The 24,974-nt window shown below is 41.8% G+C and overlaps 1 protein-coding gene across 2 annotated transcripts in view; it reads left to right on the top strand.

The window, feature by feature from the left end:
* ASCC3 (activating signal cointegrator 1 complex subunit 3) overlaps positions 1-24,974 on the top strand; it is a 677,124-nt gene that overhangs the window by 63,180 nt on the left and 588,970 nt on the right. For both annotated transcript variants that reach the window (XM_066608127.1, XM_066608136.1), the window contains exon 5: positions 19,257-19,377. In XM_066608127.1, the coding sequence (XP_066464224.1) occupies positions 19,257-19,377 (121 nt within the window). The remainder of the gene's footprint in view (positions 1-19,256; positions 19,378-24,974) is intronic.

Here is a 24,974-nt window from a genome sequence, read left to right on the forward strand (position 1 = left end):
TCTGATGACGACTGAATATTTTCTTGCAACAAATTACATATACAGCAAAGCTCAAATAAATGGGGGTTTTACAAACCCATTTAAATGTAGTAGAGAAAACAATCGGAATGGTATTTACAGCATACCCTTTACGGTGACCACGGCATGAAAAGGGCCTACAAAGGGTTCTCCCTCTGTCACCCATCGGACCCTCGAGATGTGATCGCAGGGTCCTGATGGGTTGCTAAGGCATCTAGAGGCTTGAATATGGCCTCCAGGTCTGCCAGCTATGGAGGCTTCATGGGCTTTATAATCTGCTGTACTTTAGTATAACCGTTTATTATAAGAATGATAAAAGGTGGTTGATATTTGAGTCCTCTGGTGGGACAAAAATGAAAGTTAAAGTATAAAAAAAATATCACAAATCTGGTATCGCTGCACACATAATGATCCAGAACAGCTGAGCAAACGCATTGTGTCAGCGCCAAAAATACACTAAGGTCGAAGTTGAAGCAGCGGAAGTCTCAGCGCCGACCTCCGTCTAGTGGCCGGCGTTTGTTACTGCAGGCACGGCTCCTATTGATTTCAAAATAAGCCCTCAGACAACTGTGTTGACTAGAAAAAAAAATGTGTTGTTTTTGAAAGGTGAGGATAAAAACCTGAAAAATCACTGGTTAGTTAAAGGGTTTTGTCATTAGAAAACAAAAATTTTATACTTAAGGCCCATTTACACACACAGATAATCGTTCAACGTTCGTCAGAAAATGACAGTTTTGAGCGATCATTTTGCATTAACTACTAATGGTCTAATCAGCCCATTAGTAGCTATCTAGCTTCATTTGTATGTATTTAGAGAACAGCGGGTGCTCTGTTCTCTAAATACATTGCTATTGCTATTGTTCTCCAGCGGGGCAGCAGCTGAAAGAATCTTATCAGCGCTGCCCACGGAGAACTCAGCATGTGGTCCCTATTATCAGGGACGATGGGTTTTAATATGAGCTGAACTTGGCGATGGACGAAAAGTGCATGGTAAGTGCACGGTGGGCACGCATTTACGCACTTACGCACAACGATTTTCTTTTGAGCAAATTTTGAGTGATAATCATTGTGTGTAAAAAGACTTTACCCGTTCCTCCCTCGTCAGTCTTCTTACCGCATCTTCTCCTTGCTGATATTCTCCTGTCTCCTGCAATTCCCCCGGGTCACCTCACCTCCAACTGTCTGGTTCTTGTTCCGGTGACGAAGCGCCCATTCTCGGCAGTCTCCTTCCTATAGGTCAGTGTACATTACGATACTATTGATGTAGCATTCACTGCCTAGTATGGAGTGCTGAGCTATTGCCGAGACTGCACAGGTACGCTGTTTCCCTGCAATAGTATATGAACTCTCGCGGCGAGACAGCGCACATTGCACAGTCTCGGCAATAGATCGGCATTCCTTCCTAGACAGTGAACGTTACGTCACTAGTGACATAACCTAAACTGACCTGCTGGAAGAAGGATGCAAAGAATAGACGCATCACAACAATAAGACGAGGGTTTGGATGGCTGGAGGTGAGATGACCCTGGGGACTGGAGAAGATCAGCGAGGAGAAGATGCGGTAAGAAGACCGATGGGGAAGGAATAGGTAAGTATTGATTTTTTTTTTTTTTTAAATGACAAAACCTCTTTAAAGGGTTAACATACTGACAAATGTACACCTTCAATGAGCTGAAATGAAGTCAATTAGCCTACCAGAAACTTCTAAAGTCATGACAGCATTTTCTTGCATTTTCCAAGCAATTAAAGGCTCAGCATGGTGTATGTAAACCTCTGAATTGTGATTTAGTGAGGTATAAATTACATGATCTGTTTCTAAACATTTGTTTGAAAAATTGCTTGTGTCATGTGCAAAGTAGGTCGGAAGCGGTGTCATGTCTCCTTAAGGAGAGCATCCAAAAAGTGTGTGGGGACACCTAGGGGGTGAGTAGATCAGGGGATGGTATAGTGTCTCCCCAAGGAGAGCACCCACAAGGGGGGTGTGGGGACACCTAAAAGCTAAGTAAGGAGACTTATAAGGCAATGGTTCTCTGGGAAATGTATGCAAATCAGAAAGATAGAAAAATACCTTTACAGCGCCATCTATTGGATGGCAGCATGCCTTCAATTCAAATTGACCTTCTAAAAAGTCCACAATGATTGGGAATATTAAACCAAGCCAGAAACCATACATAGACAGTCTGTTTGGGGGTCTTTGCCCTCATCAGTATACAGTAGGTCTCTGGCTTAAAATTACTAATTTCTACTCAGGCCAATGTAGGGGACATTGTTACTACTGTGGCCAACATAAATGACATTATTGCTACTCGGGCAACCGTAAGGGACACTATTACTACTGGGGCCACTATGGCAGTTACTATTACTACTGGGGCCACTATGGCAGTCACTATTACTACTGGGGCCACTATGGCAGTCACTATTACTACTGGGGCCACTATGGCAGTCACTATTACTACTGGGGCCACTATGGCAGTCACTATTACTACTGGGGCCACTATGGCAGTCACTATTACTACTGGGGCCACTATGGCAGTCACTATTACTACTGGGGCCACTATGGCAGTCACTATTGCTATTGGGGCCACTATGGGGGTCGCTATTACTACTGGGGCCACTGTGGGAGTCACTAATATTACTGTGGACACTATGGTGGTCCCTAATATTACTGGAGCCACTATGGGGGTCACTAATATGACTGAGACCACTATGGGGGTCACAAATACGACTGAGAACACCATGGAGGTCACTAATACGACTATAGTCAATTATGACTGAGGGCACTTTTACAACTGGGCCACGATGGGGTCAGTTTTATTACCGGCGCCACTATTATTATACAGTCTTAAATTACAATTGGCCCTTTAAAGACAACCATAAGGCTGATGTGGTGTGAAAATAATTTGGACATTCCTGCCTTATCCATTGATTCCATCTGGTTTGCTTTCCATTACTGGTATTTTACAAGGCATTGTTCCTCGTGAGGTGAACTGCTGCAAGAAATGCTAGCTTGCACTATACCTGATTTTTATTTGCGACGTTTAATCTTCATCTCTAGCTTGTTAGATTTACAGTTACAGTTATCCATTTTTTATCCAAAAGGTAAAACATTGGACTCAGATTCTCCGATTACACCATTTGGTGAATGTCAAAAGGCCATTAGAAGTAAATTTATCTTGACTAAAACTATTAAGAAATCAATTGGATTTGTTATCTTGTTCCCCAAGCTATAGCCCGGTTACGTATCTTGTTGCAGCGTCTTCCTATTACTTTTGTCACGTGAATATATATGCAGTTTATCACACGGGAAATAAGGTTAGTGTGCTGCTCCTGGACAAAAGTTTCTGCACATTTTTCTTTTGTGAAACACATGCCACAGAAACCTTGAGTTATCTGGAGAAGATAGAAAATACCTCTTTTACTACTTGCCTTATCTACAGAGCCACTTATCACAGTGCCCTACGCCTTTCTTTGCCATGGTGGCCAATATATGCTTGCATATCACATGTACAACTTTTGCCTTTTATTATATTGATGCTGATCTTGTGATGCAAAATGAAAAATTATTTCTGCCATTGAAAGTTAATGAGTTTGGTATTAATTCATCTTCTGCCATGGAAAATCCATAGAGTCAAAACTTGGCATATTAAGATTATTATTCAAATGCAGTCTGGTGGAAGTGATACAAAATGATTACGCTTGTCAGCACATAAAGGTTGTATATTTCTGATACATACGCAACAGCTATGTAGGGGAAACTTCTCCTAAAGACTACTTTTGGACCAGTTCTATGACTGGTCTTCCTTGATAAGTCCACCTCTCTTCCCAATCAAGGCCGCTTCTTGGCTTTGAACCCTTTTTCCACAGAAACCGAAGTCTACACCTGGATGAACAGCATGCAGCTCTGTTCACTGTGGTTCTGTCAAGGTTTCCATCAAGAAAAGCACTTCATGCGGCACTATATTTGTTGTCAAAGTGACGTACATTCTGAAGAAGCCTCAGATGGAATGCCCTAATGCCCTAAAATAGAACCAGTGCTATGAGATCTTTTAAATGTTGATGGAAGGTCACATGTGGGGTGTGCAGTGGTGCGTTACCATTATGAAGAACTTTATTAACATTTTGATTATTAAGCTCATTTTCCCTTTTTTTGTCAGGTTAGAGAACTTTTTCACAAATGCTGAGGAGTCCCTAGTTGAATGGCTTTGCAGTGTGCTGTATGGATGTTGCTTAACAACTCAACTCAAACCTATGGCGTTACAAAGAGCTGAACAGAATGTAATCCACAAAGTTAGATCCTTTTTTTTGTGTCTGTCCCAGAAGTAACAAGCTGTTCATCTAAAGCCCTGGAACATTACTAATACTTCTATCTAGTGGTACAGTATGATTGACCAGCATCTTAATGCTCAACCCATAAGAATCAATCTGTCTTTTGCCACTTTTGTTTTTTGTTTTTTTTTGGAGTGACAGTAAGCCTTCATTGCATATCGGGTCTAATATCCTGAAACATTATGCAGCATGCTGCACTATTTTGTCTTGTAAGTTGCGGGGTGAAATCACTACATTATACTCAATGTTTTATTTTGGATGCAGTTTGGATCAGGGATTTCCCAAATCTAGCACTTCTGTGAATTGTGGTGTTGGCCTCCTATGACGTAGTTGAATGGAAATTTAAATTACAAGTGTGAACAGAACCTAATGCTGTGTTTTAGACGTATTAAATGATTATCATTCAAAAAATTGTTCAAACGAGTGAAAGTGAACAATAATCGTTCGGTTTAAATGGGAGTCAGAGACCGAATGACGAACGAGAATCGTTCACTTTTCGTTCATCGTACAGTTTTAGCCAGCTTATAAATCATCGTTGGCTCCTTCACTCACCGTTGTGTTAAACACCTCTTGTTCAGTGTTTTACATGGAAAAGACTGAATGAGAAGTGCACGATTCTCAAAGGTGATCTGGCTGTCTAAACACGCTGACCGAGTTAGCAGTGACTGCACTTGCTCGTTCAAACGAAAATTAGCTCGTCTAAAAGGGGCATTAATAGTTTGTAGTTTAACTATAAAAAATACAGTATTTATGTTAAATGGAAAACCTGTTTAACCCTTTCATGACCAAGGCGCATTGATGCTTCTCTGTCCACGTCACATTCTGCAGTTCTGGCATTCCCACTTTTAAAAAAATCGTGTTTTTTTTTCTGTCGATAGGGATGTGTGAGGGCTCGTTTTTTGCAGGGCGACCTGTAGTTTTTAATGATACCATTTTGGGGGTACATATGCCTTTGTCACTTTTTCAATTTTTTCTTGGAGGTGGGGTGACAAAAATGCTAAATTCTGGCATTGCTTTTCTTTCTGCAGGCGTTCACCATGCGAGATTATTAATGTGATATTTTAATAAATTGGACTTTTTGATGCGACAATTGGGAAAATGGGGATAAACTTTTAATTATTTTCCTTCAGTTCGTTTGTACAGTATAATGCAATACTATGGTGTTGCATTATACTGTATTACAGTCTACCTATTAAAGACATACCACAGGCATATTTTAATAGGCAGACAATCATGGCAGCCCTGACGGCCTTCAGAATGCCCCAGAGCCTTTTGGGGCATTTAAAGCAGTAGCATAGCAATAGGGGTCGCAGGGGTGGTAATTGCATCTGGACAGCCATCTAGAAGGACCCCCCTCACCACTAACATTGCTAGGCTTCGCACATACTGTATCTCGGTCAGAAATCTCTCAGTGAGCTTGTGTGCAATGTATTCTTCTTCACAACTCTCCTATACCTGCTACAGGGCTCAGTGGTCCTGAAATGTTTTCATTCAATAACCCTTAAAAACTCGTAACCAAGGCCGGACTCGCACGACCAAAAGCGGAAAACGCTGCAGTGCTTCTGCAGCATTTTACAGCCTTGAGCCCTGCTATGACCCTGCATACTGCTGCATATGCTGGCAAAATTGTTCTGTGCTTGACTGCGTACTCATGCGCAATACACCTGGTTTTTTGTTTTTTTTAAATATTTCCCACGTTGTCACGGGCACATACCCGCAGCCCATAGGCATGCTACGTATTTTCCCATTGTGGATTGCACAATTTTGACACGCTAATGTGAGTGGAACTGCATAGGACAATGCAATTGATTGCCTGCAAGCTACAGCATATCACAAGGGGCGGACAGAGCCCACGGAATACACAATACCTTTTCGGTTGTGTGAGTCCAGCCTAATTGTCCTCATTGCTTCACCTCTGTGTGAGCAGCATGTCATCTCTCCAGCAGTGAAAACTGACTCCCATCCATGTATAGATATAGTAAGTATGTATCTTTGGGGGCTGACAACCCACCAGCTACTCTGCATAGCTACCGGCGGTGAACAGCTCCAGTCTGCATCATCTCCAAGAGTTGCAAGCGGGTGTTGGTTGTCAAAGACTGCTGAAACTCGCGGTTTATGGCGTGGGCTCACCTCCCGAGCCTCTGCATACACAGCATATACTGTGGACGTTAGAAAGGGTTAATTTAAACTTCCAGCTGTAGAGAGCTCTGTTCTTCTGCCTCTCACCTTTTAGACCTTACACATTTTATGTGTAAATGTGTCTAATTTTACTTTTAATGGCTTTGTGCAGTGCCTTGTTCACCATTTGCTCATTTGTCCATTTCATTTACGCCAGTGTTCATTCAGTAAATATTTTTAGTTAGTTGTCAGCCTTTTAAAAGGAATAGTAACCAAGCTGAACATTACGCATCTATCTTTATTGTCCATCTGATAAGAGATTCATAATTGGAATGCTTTTAGGTTCAGTGAATCCATGAAAACAGTAAATAACACTTGATTGACTGTAGTTCTGCAGGTACCGTCTGTTCTCCCCCATAATTGGCCATATTTGTTTCATAATTGGTTATATTGGAGGTCTCAGAGTAGAGCTGACAAGTAATTTACCTGTTTAATGTAAATGTAGGTAGAATGGAGGACGTTCTTGTTAATGAGCACTGCTCACCCACATCTCTCGCTTTCAATAATTTCCTGTTTCTTGACTTTAACCTTTGCAAAGGGAACTGCTAATCTATATATGTGAATGCTTAGTCTTCATTTTATATACATTGTGTGGTTTAAAAAATAAATTTGAGAAGTTTAATGGATAAATCTTGTAAAGACAGTGGTGTTGTGGAGAGGAAATGCATCTTCTTATATTGTAACAACCTTCAATCACTTTTAAGAGTCCAAGGTTGTGTTTCAAGTTCTTGAAAGCTATACTTTGCATTGAATACTTAAATATCAGATACAGCCCTCAGCCATTCATTGACTGACAGCTAAGTGCTGCCTGTGATTGATCCAATCATAGGCAGCACTTAGCTGTCAGTCAATGAATGGCTGAGGGCTGTATCTGATTGGCTGAGTACTCAGCCAATCAGATACAGCCCTTCAGCAGGCGGGGATTTTAAATCCCCGCCTGCTGAAACACTGTCAGAGCAGTGCAGGGAGAAGACAGGCTGGATGTGCCTGACTCTCGGCAGCTGCAGAGAGGTGAGAATGTATTTTTAAAATTTTTTTTTACACATTCTAGGGATGATTTTTCAGGGAAGGGCTTATATTTAAAGCCCTTCCCCGAAAATTCCAGCAGGGCTTTTCTGCAGCCCTTTGCTTTCAATGAGACTGCAGAAGTGCCAGTCCCATTGAAAGCAATAAGAGAACCTTTCAATCCCCTGCCACAGCTGTTGCAGGGGATTCTTTACTCCCTGCGGGGAGTCCCCTTGGCACTGAACACTGTGAAAGTACTGTCACAGTGTTCAGTGACGAGGGGATTTCTCGCTGGGGAATATTGACACACACCACGGACCTATGGTGCATGAATGTGCTATGTCTTGCAGGTATGTGCGTTTGCATGTCTAAACATTCTGCATGAACAAATAGCGGTGATGTCACCTGCTCGTTTGGACTTCAGTCGGCCCGTGTAAATGTAGCAGGACAGAGCTGAGTGTTTGTAATTTACAGTGCGGATAAAAGCGGTCTGACTGCAGAGAGGAGAGATTTGTGCTCTTGTAATGTTTAGTGTGCAGAGGACTTCAACGATTAGATATAATAATACAAGTAGTTTATGATAGCTTTTCAACCTGTGAATAAAACTATAAGTGAAAGTCATGAGGTAGACTACAAAGATGCTTAAATTGACCAGATTCCATGTTTCTACGCACAACTGATGACTCCTTGTTTAAGCAAATGAGTACTGTAGAAGGGACTTTCTAAACACCGGAGATGGAATTAATCTAATGAATTCATCCTTCTGATAAAAAACTGTTGGAAAACTTCTTTAAATTACTAAATACAGTTTCTTATATTTCAAAGTATTAAAATGACCAGAACTTGTTATTAATGACGCAAAACAGTTACAGAAGATGGTGTGGCAAAGGTTGAAAAAAAACCAAAAGGCCGTGAAGACCAGATGATTTAAATAATTGTTCTTGGCATCTATATAGAAGAGACTGTGAAAGTTTACTCATCCAAGAAATATGAAAAATCTTCTTTCAAGGGGAGTCATATGCCTTTCACACTCATAGAAATGTGAAATGATGATGCAGCACACTAGGGCAAATTCTGTACTGAAATATTGTCTGTTATATTGACCCTTTCAGTATTTGTGTAGTGTACATCATAATAAATGATTGCCGTCTACTGTGATAGGCCTCCTGCAGACGATCGGGTCAGATCCCGCTGCGAGAATTCTCGCAGTGGGTTTCAAACCCTGTTCCGCCGTCTCCTCTGCTCTGCTATGTGCCTTCTGCCGCCCAGCCGACACATGCGCAGAGCAGAGCCAGCGCGTCGCCACCTCTGCAAGGCTCGCACAGAAATAGGACATGCCGCGATTTGTTTACTGCGAGAGTTTTCACGCGGTCAAAACGCAGCTGTCTGCATAGGATTGCGTTATCTAATGCAATCCTATGGCAGTGGGCACGGGCGGAAATTCTGTGGGAAATGCCGTAGCGGATTTTCCGTCCATGTGCAGGATGCCATAGGGAGAGACAGTGATTTATTTATTTGGGGGATGGGTCTTCGAGTATTATGCTTTATCATTCAATATTGTATTGAGGGGGTTGATTTAAAATGTATTCCTTAAATAAAGATCTGTTGCTGCAGCAGAAAAATTCTAACCAATTCCAAAAACTCTTGTAACGGTTTGTGATCAACTTTCTATGTGGTAAATCAATCTAGGATGGATGGAAAGCCCTCACTTTCTGTAACTTCCTGGTGTCGTCCAAACTTGAAATTTGGCAGACCATTCTTCAGATCCTAAATAGGAGAAGTAAAGGGGTCGCAACTTGATTATTCAATTCTAAGCGCAAACTCAAGTGACCCCCCCCCCCCCCAATGTAATGTAACTAATAACACACATCTGTACTGCACAATCGTAAAATTTGGCACGACCATTCTTTAGGTCATAAATAGGAAAAGTAATGGGGGTTAAAACTTATTCAATTTTAACCATAAAAAAACGTGAAAATCCACGAGACATGAGATAGTTCTTTTCTTAGAAACCATTAAAGCAAGGTAAATGATTTGTATACTGTGGACCATCTACCTACCTCTATGTGTATATTCTGAAGATAATTTTTCTCACCTCTGTGTGTATATACTGAGGAGAATATACCTCACCTCTGTGTATATAATGGAGAGAATATAACTGACCTTTGTGTTCATATACTGAAGAGACTCTAAGGCCCCCGTCCACCGCCGTGCGGTATATTGCCAGCTATAATCCACCGTGGGGGAGCTGGGGGGCCGCTGTCAGTTCTATGCGGTGAGCCTGTCTGACAGGCTCACCGCAGAGAATCACGGCAAATTGCAGCATGCCGCGATTTCGATCCTGTGAGCAGAGAATCGCTATGATTCTCTACTCGTGGACGCCGCGGCTGCGCTTTCCATAGCAATACTGTGGAAAGCGTTCACTGCGCTACCCGTGTCCGGATTATCGCTGTGGGTAATGGAATAAACAATTGCCTGTGGACAGGCAACCTACTTCACCTCTATGTGTATATACTGAGGAGAATCTACCTCACCTCTATGTGTATATACTGAGGAGAATCTACCTCACCTCTCTGTGTATATACTGAGGAGAATCTACCTCACCTCCATGTGTATATACTGAGGAGAATCTACCTCACCTCTATGTGTATACACTGAGGAGAATCTACCTCACCTCTCTGTATATACTGAGGAGAATCTACCTCACCTCTCTGTGTATATACTGAGGAGAATCTACCTCACCTCTATGTGTATATACTGAGGAGAATCTACCTCACCTCTATGTGTATATACTGAGGAGAATCTACCTCACCTCTCTGTGTATACACTGAGGAGAATCTACCTCACCTCTATGTGTATATACTGAGGAGAATCTACCTCACCTCGATGTGTATATACTGAGGAGAATCTACCTCACCTCGATGTGTATATACTGAGGAGAATCTACCTCACCTCTCTGTGTATATACTGAGGAGAATCTACCTCACCTCCATGTGTATATACTGAGGAGAATCTACCTCACCTCTATGTGTATACACTGAGGAGAATCTACCTCACCTCTCTGTATATACTGAGGAGAATCTACCTCACCTCTCTGTGTATATACTGAGGAGAATCTACCTCACCTCTATGTGTATATACTGAGGAGAATCTACCTCACCTCTATGTGTATATACTGAGGAGAATCTACCTCACCTCTATGTGTATACACTGAGGAGAATCTACCTCACCTCTATGTGTATATACTGAGGAGAATCTACCTCACCTCTATGTGTATACACTGAGGAGAATCTACCTCACCTCTATGTGTATACACTGAGGAGACTCTACCTCACCTCTCTGTATATACACTGAGGAGAATCTACCTCACCTCTCTGTGTATACACTGAGGAGAATCTACCTCACCTCTATGTGTATATACTGAGGAGAATCTACCTCACCTCGATGTGTATATACTGAGGAGAATCTACCTCACCTCGATGTGTATATACTGAGGAGAATCTACCTCACCTCTCTGTGTATATACTGAGGAGAATCTACCTCACCTCCATGTGTATATACTGAGGAGAATCTACCTCACCTCTATGTGTATACACTGAGGAGAATTTACCTCACCTCTATGTGTATACACTGAGGAGAATCTACCTCACCTCCATGTGTATATACTGAGGAGAATCTACCTCACCTCTATGTGTATACACTGAGGAGAATCTACCTCACCTCTCTGTATATATACTGAGGAAAATCTACCTCACCTCTCTGTGTATATACTGAGGAGAATCTACCTCACCTCTATGTGTATATACTGAGGAGAATCTACCTCACCTCTATGTGTATATACTGAGGAGAATCTACCTCACCTCTATGTGTATATACTGAGGAGAATCTACCTCACCTCTATGTGTATATACTGAGGAGAATCTACCTCACCTCTCTGTGTATATACTGAGGAGAATCTACCTCACCTCGATGTGTATATACTGAGGAGAATCTACCTCACCTCGATGTGTATATACTGAGGAGAATCTACCTCACCTCTATGTGTATATACTGAGGAGAATCTACCTCACCTCTATGTGTATATACTGAGGAGAATCTACCTCACCTCCATGTGTATATACTGAGGAGAATCTACCTCACCTCTCTGTGTATATACTGAGGAGAATCTACCTCACCTCCATGTGTATATACTGAGGAGAATCTACCTCACCTCTATGTGTATACACTGAGGAGAATCTACCTCACCTCCATGTGTATATACTGAGGAGAATCTACCTCACCTCTATGTGTATACACTGAGGAGAATCTACCTCACCTCTCTGTATATATACTGAGGAGAATCTACCTCACCTCTCTGTGTATATACTGAGGAGAATCTACCTCGCCTCTGTGTATATACTGAGGAGAATCTACCTCACCTCTATGTGTATATACTGAGGAGAATCTACCTCACCTCTATGTGTATATACTGAGGAGAATCTACCTCACCTCTATGTGTATATACTGAGGAGAATCTACCTCACCTCTATGTGTATATACTGAGGAGAATCTACCTCACCTCTATGTGTATATACTGAGGAGAATCTACCTCACCTCTATGTGTATATACTGAGGAGAATCTACCTCACCTCTATGTGTATATACTGAGGAGAATCTACCTCACCTCGATGTGTATATAGTGAGGAGACTCTACCTCACCTCGATGTGTATATACTGAGGAGAATCTACCTCACCTCGATGTGTATATACTGAGGAGAATCTACCTCACCTCTATGTGTATATACTGAGGAGAATCTACCTCACCTCTGTGCGTATATACTGAGGAGAATCTACTTCACCTCTGTGGCCTGTTTTTTGTGGGACAAATTGTAGTCTTTATTGGTACCATTTTAGGGTATATACAATTTTTAAAATAGTTTTTTATTCTTTTTTAGGTGGGAAGCAAGATGAACAGAAAACTATTGGGGCATATTTTTAATGTAATTTACTGTGCTGGATAAATGTAATATTTTATAGTACAGGTTATGGATGTGGCAATATTATGTGTAGGGTTTTTTTTATTTTTATTTTTTCGGTACTTAAAGCCTTCTGTAAGGGAAAAACAATTCCGTTTTTTCTGCGAGCTTAAACTATGTAGAGTAGTGATTAAATGAGCATGCCCTTCTCTGGGAAAAAAGCCCATATGTGACAATCGGAGAGCAAATATACTCATGGGGTAATAACAAAAATTAACGTCCCCCCTCCTCTTGGACAGGTACATATAAGGATAATCACAGATCTTTGCTGTCGCTGGTCCCCCTTCCGTCTCTGCACTGCACGCACTGTGCCTGAAAGTGAGAACTGTAAATTCAATATTCCCGACTTTACTTCACACTGCTGTACCTCCAGTTCTATAACAGCTGTCAAGAATCTTAGCTTTAAAATGACAGCAAAAACATGTTGCTAGCCCTGATAGAAGTGCTGGGGTGGTTAATATGGACATTTTATGATCAGCTCAATTACAAATTAAGTATGTTTTCAATCAAAGGTGACAAATGACTTCCTTTTTGTTTCGGTAAGCGTATTCTTGAATACTTAATAGCGGTAATGTTGATTACTATATACTGTGAGATTGCGATTTGTAGCATTAAATAGAGTATTATTGCATTATATTTACACATTGTGATTAAAACCGTAAAAGATCTGTTATGGGTTTGTGAATGTATTAATTCCCATGTAGTTTCTATATAAATAAATGTATTGTATGGAGTTACAATAGATACTCCTAAAGAGCAGAATATTTTTTATGTATAACACTTGATACAAATATGAAGAGAATGATGTGAGTGTAGCAGCCTTCTCCTGTGTACCCAATAATGACATTGAGCTACTTAGCATCTGGAAAAATATCTTTACTCACATTTGCATTTTGGATGAAGTTAATAAACATTTGCTTAAGTCTGCCTGTCCATGGGCGATGATCGAGCGTTGCTATGGAAAGCGCAGCACCAACATCCACAAGCGGAGAATCCTAACGATTCTCCGTTCGCGGGATTTAAGTCGCGGCATGCTGTGATTCCCACGATTCTCCGTGGTGAGCCTGTCTGTTAGAGAGGCTCATCGCTGAGACCTGTCAGCTCTCCCCCTCCTCCCTGTGGCGGAATATCGCTAGCGCTACAGGCGTATGTATTGTAGTTTTAGTCCAGTTTCAAACGGCCAAGATTCTCGTGTGAGAGTTGTGCGTTGCGAGGCGCACAAATCTCACACGAATATGAACCCAATTCTTTTGAATGGGGTCATACACATAAGTGATTGTTTTTATTTTTTTATCCTGCATGAGACACGATGCATGAAAAAAATCACCGCATGTCTTTACTTTGGGCATGACTTCGCATCACAGCACCCATTGTTTCCAATAGGGTCCGCAACAGCATTGCACTGTGTGCTAGATGCATGCAGTGTGATGGAAGGTTTCCCATTGAAAAGAATGGGAGACACTCCGCAATCTTCTGCCGTGGCTGTTGGAGGATTGCTACTCCTCCAAAGTGATGCAGGACGTTTTTGATACAAAATCGCCCCGCATTTGCAGCAAAATCACATGTTGGCAAATGTGATATCGGGGCCTGAAATTAGCCTTCATCTGGGAAAAACGCGCTGTTTTCGCTGTGTATGTGTGTGTATATTTAGTGTATTTTTGGTGTGTGCAATTTATATATGTCTGTATTGCATCAATATTCACTACTGTTTTTTCACGTGCTCAAAAAGCAAAAATCCAAGGCCCCATTGATGGCATATTCTGCACTGCCTGCTGGCAACATGGATAAAAAACAAAGTGAATACACATGCAGTTATTTTTACGTGATCACGTAGACTTTAATGGGCTATATCTGTCTGTCATACAGACCAATATAGCACATGCTGCTATCTTTTTCTTTCCCTTTCTTCTTTATTAAATACACATTTGACATACCCCAATACAGATGAGTGGTGCTGTGTGCTGCTTGTCCTACTTCTGAACACATATGGGCATAAAAGGGACAGACAATACACCTGTGTGCATGAGGCCTAACCTTGAGGGTATGCCACTAGGTGCCTTGACTAATTGTAATAGGTAACATTTTATCAGTGAGCGAATATAAGCTAGATTTGTTGTTTTTATGGCCATGGTGATTTAAGAAATGTCAGTGAAAAGGAACTAATAGATCGCCTATATATTTATTTATATTCCATATATTCCATAAAATGTATTTTCTCTCTCCATTTCTGTGTGTTTTGACAATTAATTCTGGACAGTACTGGTTTCGTTCTTCTCTTCTAATTAAACTCCAAGCGTCATTCTGTTCAAAGCAGCAGGAGTTGTTGTGTGTTATAGGAAGCGGTAAACTGTTTACGGTGGTAATTATGTTAGGAGTCACTGGGAACGAATCATCATATTAAGGGCAAATTGACACGGGTGTATGCAAGTTCAATGCATGAAAATCGCACTGTGGTTTTGTGTGTACTTGATGCTTTTTTGGTGCATTTACGTTTTTTACTAGTCTTGCATCCGTATTCACTGAATTTATTTAAAAGTCTTTTTTTTTTGTACCCACTGTCTCCTGGCAGCATGTGTAAAACCACAGTGACTACACTTACAACAGCTCGTTTTTTGCATTTTTACTCAATCCTGTAGACTATAATGGGCGATTTCGGTTTGTGATATGGACCAAAATAGGTTAAACTGCGATATTTTTCTTCTTTTTGTAGAAGTGTAAAATGTGCATGTCTGAATACCTCAATGCAAATCCATGGGATTCTTGTTGTCCATATTAGGGTATGTTCACATGGCAGAATTCACTGCTGAACTTTGTCCATGTGAATTGCACATCTAAAAACCCATGGCAAAATTTGTGGCTTCCTACTGCGGATCTGCAAGCAGATTTAGCCCTGTCAATAGGCAAAATTCCATGGAAATGTGCAAAAATGTGTCAGAATTCTGCACTCAAAATAAACTGTGTGTGGTTACAACTTTGCTTGCTATTGACATGAAGACATCTTTATATATAGAGAGCTGAAGCCCAGTGTGTGACTATGTTGCAGTCTGTTCTAGAGAGCTGAGACCTGGTCTAAAACCTTCCAAAGTGGCAAATGTGGTGCAGGTTGGTCCACTTGTTTGGCTGTGTATAAAAACAGAGGTTGCAGAAGACTTATGAATCTTTGATCAAAGTAACTCTGTTTGAAGGATATTGAATAACTAAAAATTGGATGAAGTACATGTATTAGTATGCAAATTACTGGGCACTTTGTTATGAAAAATGCTACATTGTTTGTTTTACTCTTGAAGCATGTTATGTAAGAAGTTCCTTTTTTGTCCACACATTCTCAGTGACCAGTTATGCCAAATCATAGAGTTTATACTCCGTACACCCAAATATCTGACTTTGAGAGAGGGCAGATAAATGACATGTTCGAAATTGGGGTTCCTATCCTGGTGAATTAGCCATAGTGCAATGTCGGTATAGTGAGAGGTTAATCAATGGACACAGTAAGGCTCAAGTACTAGCATACCTGGCTCAACACCACATGAAGAATGCCAGATGTTGCTCCTCTGTATGAATGGCAGTTGCTGATAGACTGGCGACTACAGCACAGATGCGAGCAGTGATTGGAGTCAGACTCACCTCGCAGCCGACGTCTGTGTCCCCCCCCCCCCAATGATCTCCCAGGCGCTGCAGCAGGCTGCTGTGTAATCCTCCTCACTGTTAAAGGATTCTCTCTCTGGTTAACAGGGCCAGCTTGAGCAAGTGAGCTCTGTGATTGGATCGAGCGCCAGCCAATCACAGCCGTCGCTTGATGAACCAATCACAGCCATTCAGTGATGTCATTCACTGAATGGCTGTAAATGGTCGAGCGCTGTCTCTGATTGGCTGGCGCTTGATCCAATCACAGCGCTCTCTTGCTGAAGCTGGGGGAATTCAAAGCCCCGTTTACAAGAGAGAGAATCTTTGACTGCGGGGAGGATTACGCAGCAGCCTGCCGCAGCGCCTGGGAGATGATCACGGGGGTCACAGATGCTGGCTGCGAGGTGAGTATTGCGGGGTTTTTTTTCACCTAATGTAGCTAGGGCTTATTTTCGAAGATGGGCTTATATTTCAAACACCCCACCCCCTAAAAATCAGTGTAGGGCTTATTATCAGGGTGTGTCTTATTTTGGGGAAAACACGGTGGTTCCCTCATAATCTCAAGATTATATAGCTGCAGCTACATTTGATATAGGTTCTCAAATGTTTTGCTTGAAAGGTCTTTCTTCTTGTATTCATGTACAAATTGTACATAGATGTAAAGCACCCTTTTAAGGATCTTTTTCTTGAGGCATAAGAGTAGCTAGGGTTAGACAATTTCCACTTAAAATTTTAAGAGTTTATGATGGTATAAATTTCAATAAAAAGGTATCATTTAACGTGATTATATCACCAAATTATTATTTTTTGATTACAGAAACTTTTTCCATTCTTCTAATCTGTTTTTAATTTCAAACCGTATATTTTTTTGTTCTATTTCCTGTTGATGACTGTGGGCTGCCATCTTGCCTGAGCTACGTTTAACAGCAGCTGAAGCATTTAGAAACATACTTTACAGCAGCTTCATGGGCCATCCACACAATGACCAATTGACTTGTATAGGTGGCTGTCCTAGACATGCTTTGTAAACTGTACAGAGGTCCTTTTGCAGAAGGAAAATAGTGGATCCTGTGTTATCTACATATATGTGTTACCTTTCAGTTTGATCCTACCTGTGATTCTAGGCTGCCTTCATACTGGCGTGAAAAACATGCACGATTTGTGCGTTGCGAGATGCACAAATATGAAACCCATTCTTTTGACTGAGTTCATTCACATTAGTGATGTTTTCCTGCATGGCACCACGATGCAATGCTATGCAGAAAACAAAAAGCAACATGTCCTATCTTTCTGCAATATTGCCCACTGTTCCCAGCAGCAGCGCCGACCCCATTGAAATTGATAGGAGAACTCTGGGATCCTCTGCCGCGGTTGTGACAGCTGCGATGGGGGATTCCCTTCATCCCTGCACGAGGCTGTTTTCACATGAATACGCCTCACATCCACGGGGCTTTCACATGGTGGAAAGTGTGATATCTGGCCGTGATTCACAGCTCGTATCACACTCGCCAGTGGGAAGAAGATGACTGCTGCAAAGCTTTCTCTGCAGAACAAGTGACAGACTAGTATTAGGCTCTGTGGTCAGTGTGAAAATGTAGGCGTTTAGGATTTTTTTTAAATTATGGATTGTGACTGAAAGATAAACATGTTTTTATAGAATTTTTGGCAGTTTTTTTTACAAAAATGTTATTCATATAATGGGTACTTTTCTGGTGACATATTCCCTTTTAAATAGGATTATTGATGGTGGTATGGATAAACTGGGAATTGTTTTTACATTTATTTAATTACTAGCGGATTACCCGGCGTTGCCCATGTATTTTATTTTTAGACACAAAAATGATTTGTGTGTGTGTGTGTGTATACATGTGTGTACTGATTTAATATATTAGTATATGAGAAGGAAGGGGTTATCTATGTAACATACTAGTATTACACTGACAACCTCCTCCTCATATATTTTACTGCATGAGGAGGAGGTCATCTGTGTAATATCTCACTGCATGAGTAGGAGGTCGTCTGTGTAATATATTAGTATATGAGGAGGAGGTCATCTGTGTAATCCTAGTATTTGAAGAGGAAGAAGTTGTCTGTGTAAGATATTATCATCTGAGGAGCAGGAGGTCTGTGTAATACTGGAGTAATTAAAAATCAAAAACTCACCAACTTCCCCTGCAATTGTTGTTGCCAATAGCAACCAATCACAGCTGAGCTTTCACTTGTTATGCTGCTGAGGTAAAATGAAAGCTCCGCTGTGATTGGTTGCTATGGGCAACACAGATTTCCTTTTGGACAGCTTTCATAAGAGTGGGTGCTGGCCTCATTTCTGTGTAGTACATAGTGGCTCAGTGCTGATGGGAAGCGGTGTGGTAGTTAGAGCAGAGGAGGAGGTTGTCTGTGTAAGATATCTGAGGAGCAGGAGGTCTGTGTAATATATTAGTATTTGGGGAGTAGAGATCGTTTGTGTAATAGATTAGTGTATGTTGAGGAGGAGGTCACCTGAGTAATGTAAGACTGTGAAATAAAAAAAACATCTGCTCAAGTGCAATTCTGGCATTTACCCCCCCCCCCCCCCCCTTCACCACCAGGGGTAGTGGTGCTTCCATAAAACCTATGTGTAAGCAGCATGCAGGGTTTTCTTTAAGGCATCCGCAGACCCTCTTCAGAAGTAAAAAACATAATTTTATTTAATCCATTTCTTGCTTAAAGCCCGCAACGTTTCGACTATTGCTCCCAGTCTTTATCAAGCCAGTATATACCACAGACAACGCTGAGGTATATATAATTAATACACTAATTAAAAACACCAATCACCACCACCAATACAACCTTTGTTAAAAGTATCATCAACACTGTTGGAGGACTGACTTACCCCTCAGCTGCACACATATATGTGTGTGTATATTTTTTTTAAAATTCCAAACAGGTGTTGTCTATTCATTCCTCTCACTATTATCACTGATGCACATATTATTAAATTCTAGGATGAAAAATGTGTCTTTATTGCATCTTCTGCTCGTCATGAAACTGGGACATTGACATTATACATATTTAACACATTGGTCCTGTTTATTTTTTTTCTTTTTGCAGCTATTTGAACTACTTGGACCTGAAGGGTTTACAATCATAGAAGTTCTTCTCCAGCAGAGACAGAGAATTGTGGCTAAATCCCTTAACTGGCAGAACGATAGTAAGCAATTTAATTCTCAAGGTAAGGAAGTTATGCAAACAAATTTAAAGTCGTTGTCCAGCAACTTAGGGATGCCTGGCCACGGGCATTGCGGTAGCCGGCGCCCGTAAGCAGGAGCCGGCAGACAAATCTCTGCGGTGAGCCTATCTGACAGATAGGCTCACCGCAGAGAATCACGGCAATTCGCAACATGCTGCGATTTGCCGGCCACGAGCGGAGAATCGCGGCCAGATTATCGCCCGTGGACAAGATCCCTAACTTTAAAAGAAACTTCTCTGAATGTTTTCTTCTAGTGCTCACATAGAACCCCCAGATGAACCCCCTATATGCATATATACAGATGATACGTTTATCGACTAACCAAGAAAAATTATATATGCAAGCTTTCAAGCCTACTTATCCAGAAAGACCAATTATTTCTGGCGTTGAGACCTGAACTGAGAATTTAATATATATATATATTTTATTTTCTATGTATGTTGTGTACAGTAACGGAGCTCAGGGATAATTTGGTACACAGTGGGAAGAGGTAAGTATATCACTATTTGTTATGTTACTCAATGGTGAAGGGGTTGTACCGATATGTTACAATTCAGACAAGCCCTTTAATAGTTAGCATCGTATTGCATCAAATATTTCTGTATGTACTTCAGTCTTTGTATTTAGCAAGAAGTTATTCCTACAGGCTACTTGAACTTAACTTAGTTTTACTCTGGCCAAATGATCAGTCAGATGTGCTTTGTGGGTGCCTTTCTTTAATTACTGCATTTTAATGGATGAAGTCTGCTTTGCATTTGGATTATAGTTAAGGAAACCTGTTTCTTTCTGCCAGCTCATGTCAACAATCAATCTGAAGCTATCAGGGCTACAGTATATCATGTCCTCTTGATTTCCCATTAGGATGCCTTTCTGCCTATTGCTGTCAGTTATCCTTTGTCTTAATAAAGCTGTCGTTTTTCAGTTTTACCCTTCAGGTAGAGATTCAATACCTCCTTTGCACTAATTTGATCGTACATCCTCTTCTTCCTTCTGCCATTCTTCTGAATCACCCTTTCTCAGTCTTTCAATCTATCTTATTTTATTTTGTTCTTGGCCTCTCTAGTTCTTGTCATGTTCCTTTCACATCTCTAACCCCTTATTCACATTGTTGAAGAAAGGTGAGTTGTTTGTATAGCTTCTGAATGTATTTCCGATGCTAGCTGCGTCCGGTGTGTAATTATCAATAAGAAATGTTACAATTTAATTGGTGCCAAAGCCAGAGAAGCTTATGCAATTCTGACCTGTAACTGAAATAAAGCCTTTATCTGTTGCGCTCATATTGTCCTCGTTTGACTCCTTGCCTTGACCTCTGCTTGTCTATGAACTATATTGTATCTGTGCTTATTGTGCTGCTCTTGGAATGCTGTAGAACTGCTGTAGGAAGCTGTTTGGCTCTTTGTATCCCCTTTTCTGTGCACTACCCCCTGATGTTGCACCTTGTAGCTGCCTCCCACATTCTCACTGCTCTACCAATCAAAGATCATTTTTACTGATCTGTATCAGTGCTTCCCCAGTTGGTTTTTTTCTGTCTTTCTGCAGAATAATTTTATTTTAATCTTTTAATTGGCACAAATTTCTAACATTCATCATAGATTTATAAGTGATGATCTATGCACATAATGAAAAAGGGTTTAACAATTTTGCTGCTATGCGTTTTTGGACATATTGCACCTTCAGTTAATCAGGATAATTTTCACATTTTTAATATGTACAAATAAAACAAATTCTGAAATAAAAAAATAAGCCGTGCTCAAAATCAGAAAGGCCGGCTGCACACAAACTGGTCGGATTCCGGATGCGGGATCCCGCAGCGGAATCTGACTCTGTGTCCAGCCGGCGTTCACGCATACCTGTCAGTTCTTGTTTTCTTCTGTACTGTGGATGATCTGGCCAATGAGCCGTCGGATATGCGCAGATTTTTCTTCAAATTTTTATTTTTCACGTACCGTCGCTAGGCGATGACGCCGGTCCCGCAACCTTTTTGCAGTCTCAATTGCAGAAGGGCCGCGGGTTGATCGGCTTCCATTGACTTATGGCTGGGAATTGTCTTATATCAGGAGGAACTCAGGGCCCACTGCACCAGCGTAAGGTGGCTTTGAGCATTTCTTTTAACCAAGTATCTAACAGCAGGCAGGATACTGTTGGCTGTCACTTTGAGGTTTGTTTCACCCTCCAAGGATATGCCTCCCCAGACCATCACTTACCCACTGTCAAAGTGGCCATGGTGGGTGATGTGGCAAACAGCAAAATGTTTGTCCCTGCGTCTCCAGACTTCTGTCACAAGTGCTCAGTTTAAACCTGTACTTATCTGTAAAGAGAATGGTACATCAATGGCAGGCCTGCCAATTCTGATGTTCTCTATCAAATGCCAATTGAGCTGCACAGTGCTTGGCTGTGAGCACAGGTCCTACAACAGGATGTCTGGCCCTCATGGAGTCTGTTTCTAACATTTTGGTAAGAAACATGCAAACCAGTCACCTGCTGGAGATCATTACATAAGGCTGCCTGCACATGACCAGGTTTGAATTGCGCAATCCGCAGTTGTCTCCTGTGCGGATGATCCACGGCATTCCACAAAGATTCAAACCAATAGAGCATCTGCATTTCCGCTCAAACGAGCGGACAGTGACTGCAATTTTCTGCTGGCGAAAAAAAAAACACAACACGCTTTATTTTTGCATGGATTCCTCACGGACGGCTTCCATTGAAGTGAATGGTGGCCCTTTGACATTACGAAAAGGTCATGGATTCTGCTTCATTGCATTTGTACCATAGTAGGTGACATTAATTCACAATCTCTTATGCTTCCTAAGGTTTTATTCCCATGAACGTATATCAGCGGCCGTTTTCACGGCCGGCCGATATATGCTACTATCTTCAGATTAAAAACTCATGAACGGGCACACAAATGTAATGTTTGTGCACCCGTTTAGATGGCATGGGCCCCGGACCCGTTTAGATGCCCTTTCCCCTTCCCTCCCCCTCGTCGACTCACCTCTTCGCTAGCGGTATGCAGTGGGAGGGTGCAGAGCTAAGCTCCCGCCCCTTGTTCGCAGTCAGCAATGGAAGGTGGCGGGACAGGGTGGCGCTTAGCTCATTCCCTGCCCCACCTCCTCCTATTGCAATCAGCCGGAGGGGAGTAGAGAAGAGGGAGGGAGTTTGACAGTCACACTGCAAAACTCTCTCCCACCTCCCTTCTCCGGCCGCTGTCATTGGCTCCCATAGGAGCCCGTGCAGCGGCTGACATATTCTGGCCCAAAAGATAGTTCCATAACTATGTTTTGGGCCCGATGTCAAAGCGCCCGGCACTATATTGGCCCGGCCGGGCACATTTCCGTTTTGGGAATACGGCAGTGTGATCTGATGCATTGGAATCCAGTGCATCAGATCATAGCGTATATCGGACGACCGTGTAAACAGCGGGCCTATATACGCTCGTGGGAAAGAACCCTAAGGGTGCTATTACATGAGCGCTAGTGGCGACCACTAGTGCTCGCATTTTACCTACAATTGCTAGGCTGCACCTGTGCTGATTGTTGGTTGCATTGTTGGGAGCAGTTATGGCAGCCCCTAGCGCTCATCTAATCGCAGAATAACTGCACAGGTTGATATCCCTGGAGTTTAGGTGAGTTATGGTTATATTGTGATGCTTAAAGGGGTTGTCCCGCGCCGAAACGGGTTTTTTTTTTTTCAAACCCCCCCCGTGCGGCGCGAGACAACCCCGATGCAGGGGTTAAAAAAGAACACCGGAGAGTGCTTACCTGAATCCCCGCGCTCCGGTGACTTCTTACTTACCTGCTGAAGATGGCCGCCGGGATCTTCACCCTCGGTGGACCGCAGGGCTTCTGTGCGGTCCATTGCCGATTCCAGCCTCCTGATTGGCTGGAATCGGCACGTGACGGGGCGGAGCTACACGGAGCCCCATTGAGGAAAGAAGAAGACCCGGACTGCGCAAGCGCGGCTAATTTGGCCATTAGACGGCGAAAATTAGTTGGCTCCATGGAAACGAGGACGCCAGCAACGGAGCAGGTAAGTGAAAAACTTCTTATAACTTCTGTATGGCTCATAATTAATGCACAATGTACATTACAAAGTGCATTAATATGGCCATACAGAAGTGTATAGACCCACTTGCTGCCGCGGGACAACCCCTTTAAGTGTTCCTTTCATTTTTTTGAGCTGTGAACTAAACCACCCTAAGGGTGCCTTCAGACCACCGTATATCGGACGGGTGCCAATATACGGCGTCCCTTTTTGCAGGGGGAGGACGGCCAATATACGGTCATCTGAAGGCGCCCTGTAAGTGAGATTCAAGCAGAACATTCAGTTCAGAATACATTCCAACATAAAAGTTGGACTTGTGCAGAGGTCATACACTTGGGCCTATGTCTATATGCATATACTTTCATAAAATCACCAAATTCTGGTTTTAAGTTGGAAATTTTTAAGTAGCATAAAAAAAAAATAGGAGTTAACACACCTTGAAAATTATGCACATCCTTAAACCTTCTATATTTCCTGAAAGCATTTCATCTTAAAACACACAACACAAAATAAATGTCGAACTAATAGAACACGGTGTGCAAAGTTCATGTACACCACCATCATCTATATCAATAAACGCTTGTGCTCTCAAAATCGATGAAACTGGGGTCATGCAATATTTGTCTGTCATCCACAAATGTGTTAGATGTATATATACTGCACGATGCAAACACCTACTAGGCTCCTGAGATCTACATTTTGAGCGCACATAGCATACTGTATAAAAGAAAGCAACTTTTACAATATCTGCAATGATATGCAAAAATTGCATGAAAATTCAATTTTCTGACCATACACTATAAAATGTGAGGAGTTTATACATACCAAACGTCTGCATTCAGGGGTGAGTGAGTTAAAGAGAATGCGCAAATGAAATTAGGGATTATGTAGGTATATCATTTTCCATCACCCTATACAAACTGCAACTCTGTAAATCTCTAAACCTAATGTAATTAACTACTTGCTGGCCACATTCACGCTAGCGTCGTTTCAGCGGATCCAGTTTTATTAAGAACAGAAATCAGAAAACTGAAATTAAACGGAGAGCAGCTTTTTGCTTACATCTGTTAGATGTTCTCAATGATCTCGGATGTTGCAGCGGAGCTTCTGATCCTGTGTTATCCACATGACATCTATAAGTTTGAGTCCTGTTGCATTAATTACCACTCTGCCATGATGTAAACTTTCGTCCTATAGATTTAAGGGGTTCGTATTTTAATGATTATCATACAAATTAGAATCTAGTGATTTTGTTTTTCAACTATAATTGTTCTGTCTGAACGCACCTTTAATGAGCGCTGTCACATAGAGCATAATGGGCCTAAACTGTCCAGCTCCAGAGCAGACAAAGCTCTTTCCCTTTCAACTATTTTCCTGAAATTTAGCCCCCAGTGGCATAAACCTGCAAATCCAGTGGCCACTCTGTCCAGCAATATGACATGCAAATCTTCTACAGTTCATTAGCACCTTAAGGCCCCCTGTCCATGGGCGTTGCAAAGTCCCACGTCGGAGATCTGGAGCCGTTGCCTGAAAGG

This window comes from Eleutherodactylus coqui, chromosome 1, assembly GCF_035609145.1.
Source record: "Eleutherodactylus coqui strain aEleCoq1 chromosome 1, aEleCoq1.hap1, whole genome shotgun sequence".
Taxonomy (NCBI): domain Eukaryota; kingdom Metazoa; phylum Chordata; class Amphibia; order Anura; family Eleutherodactylidae; genus Eleutherodactylus; species Eleutherodactylus coqui.